The 16,036-nt window shown below is 38.8% G+C and overlaps 1 protein-coding gene across 1 annotated transcript in view; it reads left to right on the top strand.

The window, feature by feature from the left end:
• Positions 1-16,036, top strand: part of lrmda (leucine rich melanocyte differentiation associated) — a 442,410-nt gene that overhangs the window by 384,742 nt on the left and 41,632 nt on the right. The window contains exon 6 of the mRNA XM_051651345.1: positions 12,509-12,596. Within this exon, the coding sequence (XP_051507305.1) occupies positions 12,509-12,596 (88 nt within the window). The remainder of the gene's footprint in view (positions 1-12,508; positions 12,597-16,036) is intronic.

The raw sequence follows: 16,036 nt of genomic DNA, 5'->3' as shown, positions 1-16,036 counted from the left end.
GGCTCATAAAAAGTGGGCATTACATACCAGTGTATGTCAAGGTGAGGGGTTGAAAAATAAGAGGGATTTGTGATGTCAGCAGAAAAGGAAAGTCATATCAAAGATGAAACAAGTCCTTACATTTTGATAAAATTTTACAAAGACAAACATTTCTTTTTTTGGAATATCATGCAATTTATTGTGCTCAATAAGATCAGGAATGTGTATTAGGAAAGTCAAAAGGGGTCATTTTGATTTCATGTTAAATTTAATAGTGACAAAAATGGCACAATATGATATATTTCACAGTATATTTCACTTGAATGTTAGAACATCAGGGTTTTTACAATGACGTCATCCCTACTGCCCACGTAACCAATCGGTTGCCTCTATACCATTTATTTGTTTTGCTTTATGCTGTAGGCTGAAACGGCATTTTCAAACCAGTTAATGACGAGCACATTTTTGTGCACATTTTTGCGTTTTTTTTGTTGAATAATTTTTATTTTATATATATATATATATATATATATATATATTTGTTGGGCATCACCCTTTATCTCTACTGAAAACATCAAGAGATCTCATTATTTAGACACATCTCAGTTTTTTTCCTCCCATATGCCCCAAGTCAAAATTAGTTTTCACATTCTCTGTGATCTTGTGTGACTGGGGTGCGCTGGAAGTCATGAAAATGGCTGTCTTCACATCAGGGCTGAGTCAAAGACGCACTTCACAGAGCCGTTCTCCCAGTTTAAGCATTGCTAAGTAACCTTCACATTTCACTCATGTAAGAAGCTAATTTCCTTTAAGTTCAGATGCCACTTTCTGCAGGTCTGCTTTTTGGGTGCTCTTCAAATGTCTCGGAGCATCTAATTGTGTAGGAAACATCCCAGACAGCCCGCTTTGACAGTCCTGCTCGCCAAATCCTCAATAATTTAAAATCCCACACACTTGAAAACATTGCTGACATTAGATACAGCTCCTAACTGCTACATAAAGAGCCACCATGTGTCATACCTTTGAGAGAGAGTGTCTGTGAAATGGAAAGATACAGAGAGGAGATATACATGGGGGAAGTGAAGAGAGGAATACATGGAGGAATTGACAAATGCAAGTAAACTTGCCAGCCACTTTATCGAAGTATAATTTGTGTAGGTTAATCATCTCTAAACATTTATAAGGTATATGTACACTATTGATTCAGTAGTATGTTTGCACTATGGCATGCATGCCATCACTGAAATTATTTTTTTCTTATGTCAGTGATATGCATTTGTAAGCAGAAATAGCTGTGAAAAAGTAGTTACAACATCGCTTAGAGCTAAAAATGTATGTTAATTTAAAATTAATAAATACAAAATTACTGTGCACAAGTTTGTTCTTCACTATACCATCTTTTGTTTTGCAATTCTGTATAATATAATATAATATAATATAATATAATATAATATTGAATATAAACATACTAAATTATTATTGTTAGTATTACAATTAATGTAATTAACTATATGTCAGTATATTTATAATATAAGTATTATAAATCTTTAATCATAACATTAATGTGGCATAAATGAGAAGATTTTTGACTGAATATATTTGGTTTAAATATTATAGCAAACTTCTTTGTAAAGTACATTTATGTTTCAGACTCTTTCTCACACACACACACACTCACAAACTATAAATAGATAGTTTCCCCCCCCCAAAAATTGGTCCATTCAATTTCAAGCCCTGCAAAGCCAGTTAAGTGTTGTGCCTGTTGATATGGGTGATTAACTTCCTGTTGTGCTTAAACCTTTGCTTTTTTAAACCTGAGCTGTACATAGAGTCCTGACTCCGCAGAGCATTTGGCTATATGCTTCAGGCAAAAGCTGTTTCACTTGTGATCACTGATCATATGATCCATTTACGTAGTACAAGTGCATTGAAGTAGAACTGGTAAATCATTAAATACTTGCTCAATGCAGCTCACACTGTGCTCACACCACAGAAAAAAACTTTTAAAACCCTTGGCGAGCAGGCACCATTACATACAGATCTCTCTGTGTAGTCATTATCTAAGAAAACAGAATGAATACATTTTCATGCACACTATGGCAATTTAAAACACATTACTGCTACTCATCTGAGAAACAATTATGAAGGTCAAAACCATTAAACTGCCTCTTTGATGTTTGCCTCTTCAGTGATTGGCACACCAAACTTTTTTTCTACTCTCAAAATGACATTTATACTGCATATATTCACAGTCTGCTAACTGGTGGGTTGCGACCCAAAATGTTCAGGTCTGTTCTTATATGTTTGCAGACAGCAGGAAAAAACAATGCACATGGAAATTATAAAATGCAACAGTGACACTTTAAGGTTCCATTTGTTAACATTAATAAATTAATATATATATATATATATATATATATATATATATATATATATATATATATATATATACATAATCATTATTAGTATTATTTTTACAGCATTCATTCTTGAAAAAAAAAATATGTTGACATTAATATTAACCATGATTAATAAGCGCTGTGCACATATTGTTCATTGTTAGTTTATGTTAACTAATGTTAACAAACACAACCTTATTGTAAAGTGTTATCAATTAAACTAACTAAATAACCTTGCAATAAAAACAAAATAAAAGGAAGTTGCATCCATTTAAACTCTACAGTTTTTTTGCCACAAATTATTCCAACCAAATTAGGCAGATGCCAACATGTACAGCTTGTGTGACATGGAATCAACCTTGAAAACGATGAACACAACTACACAGTGTGAAAGAAAATGTGACCCTACATTAGACTACATTAAATATGGGTTACATTTGGTTCTGTGTTGGGTCGCAACTTCATATCTTGTGTAAATTCTGGGTCTGGAAATAAAACTAGTCACCACTATTTACTATATGTGGCACGGTCTGACCTATATAGTTGATTTCAGAAATGATTTTTATGCAAAATGTCTATTGTTTTGCATGAAGGAAAGTAACAGTTAGGTTACTTACAAGAACAAAACTGATTAAATGAGCTTAGTAAATAAAAATAGTGGCATTCTGTTGACTTAAATACACACAAAGAATTTTGTTTTTCCTCTGATCTTCGTATCATCAGAAAAAAAAAAAGGTTACAAGAAAGACAAGGAAAGTTTCATACCCACAGATTTTTTTTTTCTTTCTTGATTTAGACCCAGAGAGAAAACATATCAAAAAACATTTTACTACATGTCTTTTGCAAGCACAAAAAGCTGAAATGGTGTCAAGAGAAAACAAAACAGAAAGCTTGTTTCTTCTAACAATTGCTTTAAGCTACAAAATCTCCTTGAATCCCCAGCCTCCCGTTACTGTCGAATTTTCACTCGCTCTCTCTCTCTCTCTCTCTCTCTCTCTCTCTCTCTCTCTCTCTCTCTCTCTCTCTCTCTCTCTCTTTCTCTCTCTCTCTCGCTCTTAAAGGGAAAGTGAGCCCTTCTTTAGGGCCTGGTAGGTTGTAGGCTGATGCTTAGCAACAACATTCCTGTGCCTTAAGTAGTAGTAAAGCCCCTGGCTGAACTCTTTGAAGTGACTGTCAGGCCACATTTATTTCGTTTTAGCACTTTGTCTACTTGTCCAGATATATAAGGAGATAAAAAGCACTGGTGTTTACACTGATCTTTGCCTCTCTTTCTCTCTCCCTCTGTCTGTCTCACTCTATATGTGTATATCTCTTTTGCAGTGCTGGTAATTAGATTGTAGCCCAATCAGGCATTGTAAGGATGAGATGCGTGGTGAGAATTTGTGTAGACGCGCTTCATCGAGGAATATCATCAGCTCTGGGGGCTCTTATTAACGCAAAAATTATACAGTTAACTGCATCTTAGCCACCCATTCACCCCTTCCCACTCTCTGGAGTAAAGATTTGTTTGGAGTTGATAATCACAAATGGCTGGATTTACCGTCATTTATTTGTGGGGGAGAAAAAAAGGACATGCAAGGGGAAGAGAGAGCATGAGTATGATGTATAATCCAGGAGACGAGTCATATTTCAATGTGACATTTTCAGCAAGGAGTCCTCCCTTTGAGTGCAGAGCCCCCGTTGGGCTGAGTGCTGCTGTGGCTTTCTCTGTTAATGCCATTATTAGAGACTTTCTTCTTTCCCCAGCTTGTAAATTTCTGCTGCATTATCATAAAGTGTAGTGATTACTCAGTGTATAAAGACAATAATGATGTGAGCAGGCAGCATATGCCCAGGGCCTGGAGAACGAGGGCTCGGCGTGCTGTGACGAGCCACGCATGCAAACCTGACACTGCAGCGCCCCCATCTGACCAGTGCAGGAGTATGGTGCATCATTACTCTGGTGTTTATGTGAGTGTGTGGGTGGGTGGATAGAAAGAAAGAAAGAAAGAAAGAAAGAAAGAAAGAAAGAGAGAACATGGTTTTGTGTTTGGAAAATTAAAACTGTCTTGGCATGTGAATCTGGATGTTGAAATGATTTGGAGAAGTCTGAGTTATCTAAATCTCAGGGTTAAAATACTCAGTCAGATCCAGCAGCTTTTGTCACTCTGCAAAGACCTCCCAAAGATACCACACCATATGTTCCACATTTCTCTGCATCCATACTGAAGGATTTTGGCCTCAGTGGATATTCATTTAAACAGTGGGATGAGTTGAAGGGGTATTCCTCCTCCTGCTCATGGTAGCATGTCAGTGGCATAACTGCATCTGAAGATACTTTCATCTAGACTCTAGATTGCATGCAGTGTGCTGTCAGCCTTCCCGAGCACAGCTTCTCTTTCTGTCTCTCGGTGTCCCTGTCAACCTTCTGTCCCTCTGTTCAGAGCACAAGGCTCATCACGGATGTGGAACTCTCAATGAACACACCACCAGGCCGAGGAACATTTGATTTTAGCTCTTTTCCAAAACCAAGTGATCTGCCTCACCTTCTACTGCCTACATAGGCAGCAGCCTTCTAAGGTAGCATGCTAACCCTCATGGAACCCCATAAGTGAACATTTAGGAATGTCCTACACAGACAGCAACTCAGCACAGAACACAAATAGCGCTTTGCACTGCAATAGAGTTTGACGTTAGCATGCTAATGTTGCTAAGCTAACGCTGAGCTAATGGTGTGAATAAGCATAAATATACACAAATACACAGTAGCACACACAAATACGAGGTATCCTAGGTAGCATAACTAAAGCTGCATCCACACTAATACATTTTCTTTTAAAAACGCATTAATTTTGCTTCGTTTACGCCTCTTTTCTCCACTGAAAATGGAACAATTTGGAAACACTTTCCATAGAGCATTCTTTGGAAAATAACAATGTTAGAAAACTGAAAAACGGATTAGTGTGGATTTGACCTGAGAAAAGTAGCTTTTGGAACAGCTTTCACGTCAGGAGCATGCCTATGATCCCTTAAAATACTGCCTCTATAGGCACACATTTTTTAAAAGATTCTTGTATTTTGCTCAACAACACAATCCCTTTTCACACTAAATCACTCATTAAAGGGGGACAGATCTAAGCACACAAGTTGCCATTTATGTGATGGATAGTTATGCATATCTTTTAAAAGCAAATGAAAAACAAAGTGCTCTGTGAAAAGGAGAAGCTCTTAACTGCCTGTGCATGCTCAAAGCTTTCAGACTGAATAAATTCAAAGGGCCCGGGTGGGTGACCCCTTGGCTTGTGATTATGTTTGTGTAAAATCTTAAGGATACCGATCAAAGCAAGGCTCTTGTCCGCCTGCCCTTTTCCCCCAAGATAACAGCTGGCATTCAAACAGAGTTTTCCTTTAACTTTTTTTTTTTTTTTTTTTTTTGCTGGGATTCCCATTATGAGGCAGGCCTCCTTTCTCATCTTGAGGATGCCTCATTGAATAAAGAGAAAGAGAGGAGTGGAGGAAGTGGGAGGGAGGGCTCTGATTAATCTTCTTCAAGGGTGGGGAGGTGTTTGATCAGTGGACTTGGCCCGAGAGGGGTGGGATGGTTAGAAGAGAGGGGGTACCTCTGATGTTGACAGCAGGCGACTTTAGCACACGGCATGTGATTGACGTGCCCGGCCGCTGGGCCGGAGTGGGGTTGCTGTGTGTCCGGTGGGGCATAGCCGGCCCCTGTCTGTGGGTGGTGGTGTTAATAATGTGACAACTGGGAAGATTAATTGTAGACAAGCAGCAGGATTACGAGCGGCTTTGTGGCTGGGACAGGGCCGTTTGGTGGGGAAGGCCTCTGATCTGTCAGGTCCAGAGGAAATTAGTCAGGGCGGACTGAAGCTGACACTAAAAATGCTGCTTGAGAATATTAAAGCCAAATGGCCAGAGGAGATTGAAACGGTAACAAGGAAACTGCTGACATACTCTGAAACCCTAGCCCATTGGATTTGTGCAATGAGAGTGATAATTAGCACTAAGATAACAAAAAATACAGAAATGTCATCCTATTTTTTCCTGTTATAATCACGGTCTGCAATGATTGCAAAACAACAGCTGCGTTTTTATTTATTTATTTATTTTTTAATTATAATTTTAAATGTATAGTTCCAGCACTAAGTTCTGAATGGATTAGCCATGTTTGAAGTCATTGAAAATGCTGATAAACCTTTGGTTGCACATTCTATATTAAAGCTGAAATGTGTAAAAAAATAAATAAAAAAATTTCAGGCATCTTTCTGAATATGCCCCCAATCTGCTGTTGATCGAACAAACAGTCCAGCCCTGAACTCATGCTGTTGGTTGAGTCAATGTTGTTGTATCATGCTGGACAGGTCACTCAAAACAAACTCGAATTTTTATAGCACCACAGAAACAAATTTACAGTTTTTGAGAAAATTAACCTGCAATTTGCTTACATATAGTCATCTCTGCATATTGAGCTGGGATAGCAGAAAGTATTTTAACAGTGAAAAAGTTACACACTTCATCTTTAAAGTTCTAATGGTCCTTTGCAGGACATTGGAAGGATTAGGTCATCTACTGCACTCATGAACAGCTGGCTCACTGAACATTCATTTGACTGTCCAAGGAAACTGAACAGACTTTTCTTTTTTTTTTTTGCCAGGCTGGAGTTTGTTTGTGAAGGATCGCACCTTTGGGACAGTTATGCGAAGGAATCTAGACGTTCTTTGTGTTTATTCTGCCTATTGGCTGGAGTTTGTATTATAGATTTTCTTCTGTTATGTAATTCTGTCTCACAAAATTTGTACAGAAGCACCGGACTTGAGCAATCCGACGGCAAAGTTGTCGCAGGGACTCTCGGTTGCCGTTGTTGTGCATGAGGTTAATGCGCACGTTTTTCTTTTTTCTGTTTGTTTGGTTTGGGGGGAAGTTCGGGGTTTGACTGTTGCACTAATGTTGGAATGTGGTCTTTAAAATTTTATTTTTGACACACAATCTATTTTTTCTCATATGTCAAAATGTCAATTGTTAATATGAGTGGATTATCTCTCTCCACATGGAATGTGAATAGATTGGGGCACCCCATAAAAAGTTATTTCTTTTCTTAAACGAAGGAAATATGATATAGATTAAAAGTGTTGAGGCAGAGCTGAAGCGCCGAATGTCGTCTGATGGCCTCAGAGAATTGACCCGAATGAAATACAGATATAATACTATTTTGTCACAGAAGGTGGAGTCTTGGCTATACAGGGCAAGACAGTCATACTTGGAGTCGAGGAAGCTTTTGGCTAGATACATAAAACAGAGAGTTTCTTTTTCTACCATTCCCTCAGTGAAATCTGCTGGTGGTGAAATTTTTACCTCGGCCATTGATATTAATAATGCCTTTAAAGAATTCTATCTTGATCTTTATAGTTCCATGTCTTCGTCTACTGATTAAGATATTAGAAACTTTGTGGAACTATTAGAACTCCCTAAATTGACGACTGAGCAAAAAAATGATCTTGATTCTGAGATAAATTTGGAGGAGCTTGGCGAGGTAATCAAGGACTTGCCTACAGGCAAGGCTCCGGGGCCGGACGGCTTTGCTGCTGAATTTTTTAGATCTTATGCTACAGAACTGGCTCCACTTTTGTTAGAAGTTTATACGGAAGCTTCCGGATTAGTCTGATTCTTAAAAAGGACAAAGATCCAAGCGAGTGTAAGAGTTACCGTCCAATTTCCCTGATCCAGCTAGACGTAAAAATACTGTCAAAAATTTTGGCTAATTGTTTGAGTAAAGTTATGACTTCTCTTATACATATAGATCAGGTGGGATTTATTCTGGGCCACAGCTCTTCTGATAACATCAGGCGTCTCATCAATATCATGTGGTCAGTGGCAAATGATCAGACTCCGGTCTCTGCCATCTCACTTGACGCCAAAAATGCGTTTGATATTGTAGAATGGGATTATCTTTTTAAGATTTTGGAAATGTACGGGTTTGGGAATACTTTTATTGGATGGATTAAGTTACTTTATAGACACCCTCTAGCAGCGGTACAAACAAATAGATTAATTTCACTTTATTTTACTCTGGATAGGGGCACCCGGCAGGGTTGCCTTCTGTCCCCATTATTGTTCTGTCTTGCCCCGGAACCATTAGCAGCCGCGATAAGAAAGAAGGATCATTTTCCAGAGGTGGTGGTGGGAGGTATGGTGCATAAGCTTTTGCTTTACGCAGATGATATTTTATTATTCATCTCCTACCCTACTAGATCTATGCCTTGCCTCCACAGAATTATTAATTCCTTTTCTAAGTTCTCAGGATAGAGAGTCAACTGGTCTAAATCCGAAGCTTTGGCTCTGACAGCATACTGCCCAGTAACGCCTTTCCAGCCGGGCGCCTTCCAGTGGCCCAAACAGGGAATTAAATATTTGGGCATTTTATTCCCAGCAAATTTGTGTGTTTTAGTTAGAGTTCATTTTGAACCCTTAATAAAAAGTGATGTGAGCAGGTGGGTCTCAGACATTTGGCGCATTGGTCGCTTCCACCTGAGAGAGCTCCTCCCTGGCTGTTTATTGAACAGGAGGTCCTTGCCCCTATCTTGCCATTGCAAAGTCTTTCTACCAAGCTGCCCGGAGATTTAAAGACACATCCTGTTATCTTGCACATGCATTTAGTGTGGACAAAAGTTTCTTGTGTGTTCAATTCGGACATTTATCTGAAAGTTGCCGCAAGTATTTGATTAAACCCTAAATTGTGCATTAACAAGTCCCCTTTCTGCTGGACAGAATGCATTGGGAAGGGTGTTACTACGCTGGGTGACATGTATGAAAATGGAGCATTGAGATCCTTTGAAAATATTATACAGCTGTTTGGGATTCCCAGATCTCAATTCTTCAGGTACTTACAGCTGGGCCATCTACTCTGTACCACCTTTGGGTGTAGTACGTAGCCCCCTAAAGCGGCAGACACTCTTGAGATGGTGCTTGCTGCTTTTAGAAAAGGTCATGAAGCTTCAGCGTACTATTCCTGGCTAATTCAGAGTCTAGGGGATGGGGTTTTAACATCTCTTAAGAAGTTATGGGAGAGAGACTTGAATTTAGTACTGGAAGATGGAGAATGGGGTAGGATTTTCAAAAATGTCAAGTCTATGTCTAGGGATGCAAGGGTGCGCCTCATTCAATTTAAGATTCTGCATCGTTTTTATTGGACTCCCTCTTGATTGTATAGGCTTGACCTTAAAGACACACCTAGATGCTGGTGATACCAGTTGGAGGATGGGGACATAGCCCATGTTTTTTGGTCCTGTACTAAGATACAAGAGTTTTGGTCGGGGTTTCAGAGTTTTATCTGTGAGGTCTTGGGCACTCAGATTTTATTCTGCCCCAGACTTTGTATGATGGGGCGGGTATTAATATAATAAATAAACATATAAAAAACTGGGTCCTTACCTGTGTGATGATCAGCAGGCAGGTGATACTTAGGGGATGGAAGTCGCTGGGTGTGCCCTCATTTCATGAGTGGTGCACCAAGTTGGGCAGAGTGGCGGCGGAGTTGTCAAATAGACGGCTGGGCAGTTTAAGCTCATTAGCTCCTTAAAATGCGAGTGGATCTGACTTTTGAAGCTCAAAAAATCACAGATAGTCAGCATAAATGTCATCGATATGACTGCAGTGGTTAAATTAATGTCTTTTAAAGCGACACGATCACTTTTGGTGTGAAAAATATCAATATTTAAGTACATTTTAACTATCAGTCATAGTTTCTGGTCAGCAGCAGTATACACGTGACATATTCACATTGGTGTGTGAGACACGCGAGAACTGAGATGGAGGTGTTTATAACTGAGAAAGAGAAATGCTGTACAGAAGCTTTGTTGGATTTGGTTTAGGTCTGTATTTGTATCTGTATGTTTTTCATAATGGTTCGTTTGTCTGCTTATCCTGGATGTCTCAACCGAGAGAAAAACGTGAGATTACGTCTGAAACATGCCAACATGAATACGTCACACGAGAGACCGCGTGAACTCAGCCCTCTCATGACGTGAACATGCATACTGCTGCTGACCGGAATAGTTCACCCAAAATGAAAATGAACTATGCAAGCTCTTGTGTGAACACGTAAGCCAAAGAGAACAAGCTTCTCTCATAGTGCTCATGAATGCGCAACAGACAAACTTTCTCTGAAAAATTACTTGAATTCCTCACCAAAACCTACTGAACAGTATGCTTTATCGTTTTCCATTATAAGACTTGAAATATGATGCACACACACGTTTTTAAGCTTTAACGTGAGTCGCTATCAATTGCCATTGTATTAAAAAGACTGATTTGTACATTTATTAAAACATCTCCTTTTGTGATCAGCACAAGAAAGTCAAATGTGTTTGGATCGACATTGAGTAAATTATGACAGAATTTAAATTTTTGGGTGAACTATCCCTTTAACTCTGGTAAAATCACTGTAATGAATACACTTGAGTTGATCTTTATTATATTAAGATGTCAGCAACAACAATATGATAAAATACCTGAATGTTCAATACATAGTCAAATTTCTTGATACTAATATCAGAATAAGCTATACTTCCACCACGTAATACAGTTCATTAAACAAATAATTAAATTGACGATTGTTTTTCACTAAAACCGACCGTATGCCTTCTTTTGTAGTCCTTTTATATGAATATCACAATACATTCAGAGCTAAGCTCGGTGTTTGCAACAAATGAAAAAAATAAAAATAATAATAAGGCCTTCTCTAATGTTTATTTGTTATTTTTGATTAAATGATCTGTGAATCCCTGCCCGCAGAAGCACAGGGTATTTTCGCAAGGGCATCAGATGTTATCACATCATGATGTAGTGTGTTTTTGGTCCTTGAAAGAAGATGGAGGTAGAGAAAAAAAACAAAAAACACTTGTGACCCACCAGAAGAGCACAGAGGATCTGTATTCTCCTCGACTCTTCTCCTGTCTTTGCAGTGGCCTTTATGTGAATATATTTGTATTTTTAAGGTCGGCCTCCTGAGTTCAGTGAGTGAGAGATGAGTTTACTTAAACTCAGGTCTGGCCTTTGGAGAGCAGTAATTTCATGCCACCTGTTGGATTGTCAACACATAACAGCGTGTGTGGGGAGCGAGGGAGTGTGTGTGTGAGTGAGTGGCAGGCTGACCCGGCATGACACGGGAGGCTCTTTATGGCTGAGTGGTGGCGGGGGCCCTTCCCCTGGTGGCCCCCTCTCTTAAACAGGCAGGGGATAGGTAATCAAAGCCAGGGTCCTCCCCTCCCTGCAAAATAATGAAACTTGCTCTTGTCCTGTGCCCTGATAAAATAAGAATGGTGCTCCTAACATTTCCTCTCCTGAGCACTGATAAAATGTATGGCATTTGGCAATGAAATCTCACTCGCATTCTTTCTTTTCTTTTATTTATGTTTGTGGGTACTTGATGCAGAACGTGTACATGGATTTTTCTTTTAATCAACATCAACATCAACATCAACATTTTAGTGTAAAATGTATTTGTATTTCATATAAAGGAAAGTGTATATTTAAGGTTGTGTAACTGGCCTTCATTTCTTTTAAGTTTTTGTTTTTGTTTGTTTTGCTGTTTCTAATTACCTTTTTGCCATCACTTGTGTTTTTTAAATGGTCCTGTGTTGTGAAAAAATCATAATTTTTTTTATCCTATATATACAAATGACATCTTTAAATTAAAGTGTGTAATTTTTTCAGTGTTAAAATTATTTCTCATATCTCAGCTTAATATGCAGAGCGAACTATAAGCAATCCATTTGTTTTTACCTAAAAGTGTAACACTATGGCTATATCAAAACATTCCTTTGTTTATTTGAGCGACCCTTCCAGCTCGACACAGCAACATTGGCTCAACCAATTATGTGAGTTTAGGCGGGACTATCTGTTTGTACAACCAATGGAAGATGGGGAGAGTTTTCTGGAATTCCATTTGGTGATGCTAGTGGTGGACAAATGACACACTTCAGCTTTAGTTTGAAATTATAAAACCTGCATGCATGATAAGTATGAAGGAATTAGCAAAATTCTGTTTAAAATAGTACTAGATGGAGAGTAGCAGGAGAGTGTGCAGGACGTCAACTTCCCAAAAGTCAATTACCCTTGTCCAAACTCTTTTCTCCCAGGATGGCGGCAGTGATCCGAAGTGTGAATCCACCAGCACGCTCTACACCCCTCTACCACGAGGATCCAGAGATGCCAGAAACCACAAAGGTGAGTGTTATTTATACAAAAATGCAAAATTCTTACATTTCACCTGGCTGGTTTATGCTCACAAGGATGGCAAGTATCTAAACAAATGTAGCCTCAAGAATGGATTGTTTTGATGTGTTGAACTCTATGAGAGGAGTGGCTTTTATGCATGACACATTTATCATGCTCTTTTGTCTGTGCAATGCAAAGCTCTGTTTTTATGTCACTGCGGTGGCGGTGGTGCTTTCATGCGAGGTCAGCTGTGTGCTCTCAGCCCCCCACCAAGGGCAGATCTATTTCACAAAGGCTGACCTGCACCTCTCAAGTGATGTAGAGGAAAGCCCAGTGCTTTGTCAGAATCATGCTGCTTGAGAATAGTCCATTAAAAGGTGAACAGAGCTGACATATTAAATATTTTTTCTCCCTCTTAGATTTCGGTGAGCTGACACTCTCCATTTGTTATTTTTACGATACTGTACTGCAGCGTTAGATAACAGGAGCCCTCATCTTCGTCCTTCGCCTCATTTTATTCCTCTGCCTTTATCACGCCATTTTTATTTATCTTGACTTATTGCCTATTCTATTTGCTTAATGCATCAGGTCCGACGCTGTAACTCTTTACTAAAACCCACCTTTGGCTCTGCCATGAAAATGCTTTAATAGAATAACCATGACACTAAAAAATGCAGTTCACCTCTAAGACATTGTCAGAGGAAGTCGAGCCATGTGTTTGGATTGGTGGTAATTCATGGGGCTTTTGTGGAAATGTAAAGGGGTGTAATTACCTTCTTATACACTACCAGTGGAAAATTTGGACACACCTTCTCATTGTTCATTATTACTTTTTCCCACATTTTAGAATAATAGTAAAGTCATCTAAATTATGAAATAGTATGAATGGAAGGATGGGAATTATGTAGAGACCAAAATAAAAATGTTAAATAAATCAAAAACAAATCTTCAATTTTAGCTTCACTCATTCGCTCAACAAAACTGTATTGAAGGAGTTCCCATGTATGCTGTCCATTTGATGGCTGATTTTCCTTCACTATCCAGTCCAACTCATCCATTATAAAGAAATTCATAAATTAGCACAGTTTACCTTTAGATTGCATGGTTTTTAAAATGATGAGAAACATAATGTCAGTCAAACATGTCTAAACTTTGAACTGTTACAGTAGTGTATATTATTGTTTTATAGTAGAATGACTGAAATTAGGACACGCTCTCATAGGTAAAAGCCTATCCTTCTGTCACGTTTGCTGTATGTTACTTGCTGGTTTCCAGTAGCCGGCAGGATTAGCACTGTATATGACAGCAGGCTGTCTCAAACAGAAACCCGGTCTACCTTTTCTCAGTATTTTTACAATTGATTTCACCTGCGCCAGTCCCCTAGAGCCAAGGTGCCATGGGTAATTACAGTAGACAATGGAAGGAAGAGGGGGACTGGTTATGTTCATGGCACTGGAGATCGGGGGAGGTCTTGGCTTTGGGATATAAGACCCTTGTCTGCTGTTTTTTGGGGGAAAATTGGGAAGTGGACACACAACGAGCAGACAGGATAGGCTTGGAGGAGGGCAATGGAAGAGGGAAAAGCAGAAGCATGGAGGGTGTGTGGCAGGACCGGCGTGTCAGGGAGAACCACGAGAGTCTGGAGATGGGGGGAGAGTGGCCGCAGGAAGCAGGGCTGCTGTCAGCTTCCACCAGTTTTAAACTGGCCTGTCATCTGAGTCTAGACCAAAGTTTCTCTTAAAGGGATAGTTCACCCAAAAAGAAAAGTTCTCTCATAATTTACTCACCCTCATGCTATCCCAGGTGTGTATGACTTTCTTTCTACAGCAAAATAGAAAAATATCTCAGCTCAGTAAGTCCTTAAAATGCAAGTGGATGGATAGTCAGCAAAAATGTCATCCATACGACTCCAACGGTTAATGTCTTCTAAAGTGATACGATTGCTTTTGATGCGAAAAAAGATCAATATTTACTTTTTAACTATAAACCATCACTTCTGGTAAGCTTCATGAGAGGATGGAGTTCGCGTGGTACTCGTGTGATGTTTTCACGTTGCCATGTTACAGACGTAATCTCATGTTCTCCTTTCGGTTGAGACATCCAGGAGAAGCACACAAATGCACCATTGAAACAGATACAAATACAGATCTAAACCAAACCCAAAGAAGCTTTTGTACAGCATTCCTCCTATTTAGTTGTAAACAGCGCTGATCTTCCGGGTGTGTCACACATGCCTCAGTTCTCACGTGTCTCACTCTAAATGATTTAGAGTTAAAAAGTACTTAAATATTGTTCTTTTTCACACCAAAAGTGATCGTATCACTTTAGAAGCTGCTGGAGTCATATGGATGACGTTTATGCTGACTGTGATTTTTGGAGCTTTAACAGTCTGATCACCATCCACTTGCATTTTAAGGACCTACTGACCTAAGTTATGTTTCTATTTTTCTTCAAATGTGTTCTGCTGAAGAAAGAAAGTCATACACATCTTGCATATCATGAGGGTGAGTAAATGATGAGAGAATTTTAATTTTTGGGTGAACTAACCCTTTAAGAGCCAAACGTCCACTTAAAGAAACAGTTCACCCAGAAATTAACATTTTGTCATTTTATCACCCTCATATCATTTAAAAACGGTATGACTTTTACTTCTGTGGAGCACAAAAGGAGAATATCCTGACTGCTCTTTCCTTATAATGAAAGTGAATGGGGACTGAGCTGTCAAACTAAAAATAAATTAATTAATAAAATAAAAATGAAAACTATATAAAACTGGCGTATACAAAAAATTGTCCTCTGAAGCCACAATAAAATATGGTGCTATTACTCGTTCTGTTTTGATGTGAATGCCCTTGAGAATTTTGATATTGTATTACTTCAGAAGATTTGAAATGTTGCATAAAAGTTGAATGGACCAATTTTTAATGGTGTTTTTTGTCATTTTGGAACTTGACAGACCAAGTTCCCTTTCACTTTAAATATAAGGAATAGTTCGTCTAGGATATTCTTCAAAAATTAATCTTTTGTGTTTCAGAGAAGAGAAATTCATTGGAAACTGAGTGTAAATATTGAATAATACTAACCTAAATAATGAAGAATTTTCATTTTTCAGTCTAACTATTCTACTCCAGTATGAAACTCTGCTTCTACACTAAAAAACAGCACTGGTCACCGATGAAAATGTGTCTATTCACAGGCACAAATAAAAACTAAATAAAGTGGAGCCACCGCGCTCACCGCTGTCACATTCTGGATAGGTATATTAATAACATTCATTACAGGAGGTCACACAACTGCCCTGGAACTTCATAAATAATTGAAATGGAAAATATACAAATCCCCATATACGTCTTTGGACATTTTCAGGGAGCGACCACCGCTTTTGAATTCCCATCATTCATCTTCACCATGGTGAGCTAACCAGAAGCCATCGAGGGTGAAACCGTACT

This window comes from Myxocyprinus asiaticus, chromosome 23, assembly GCF_019703515.2.
Source record: "Myxocyprinus asiaticus isolate MX2 ecotype Aquarium Trade chromosome 23, UBuf_Myxa_2, whole genome shotgun sequence".
NCBI classification, from domain to species: domain Eukaryota; kingdom Metazoa; phylum Chordata; class Actinopteri; order Cypriniformes; family Catostomidae; genus Myxocyprinus; species Myxocyprinus asiaticus.
Note: the sequence above shows the minus strand (reverse complement) of the source record. Positions and strands in the feature narration are given on the sequence as shown.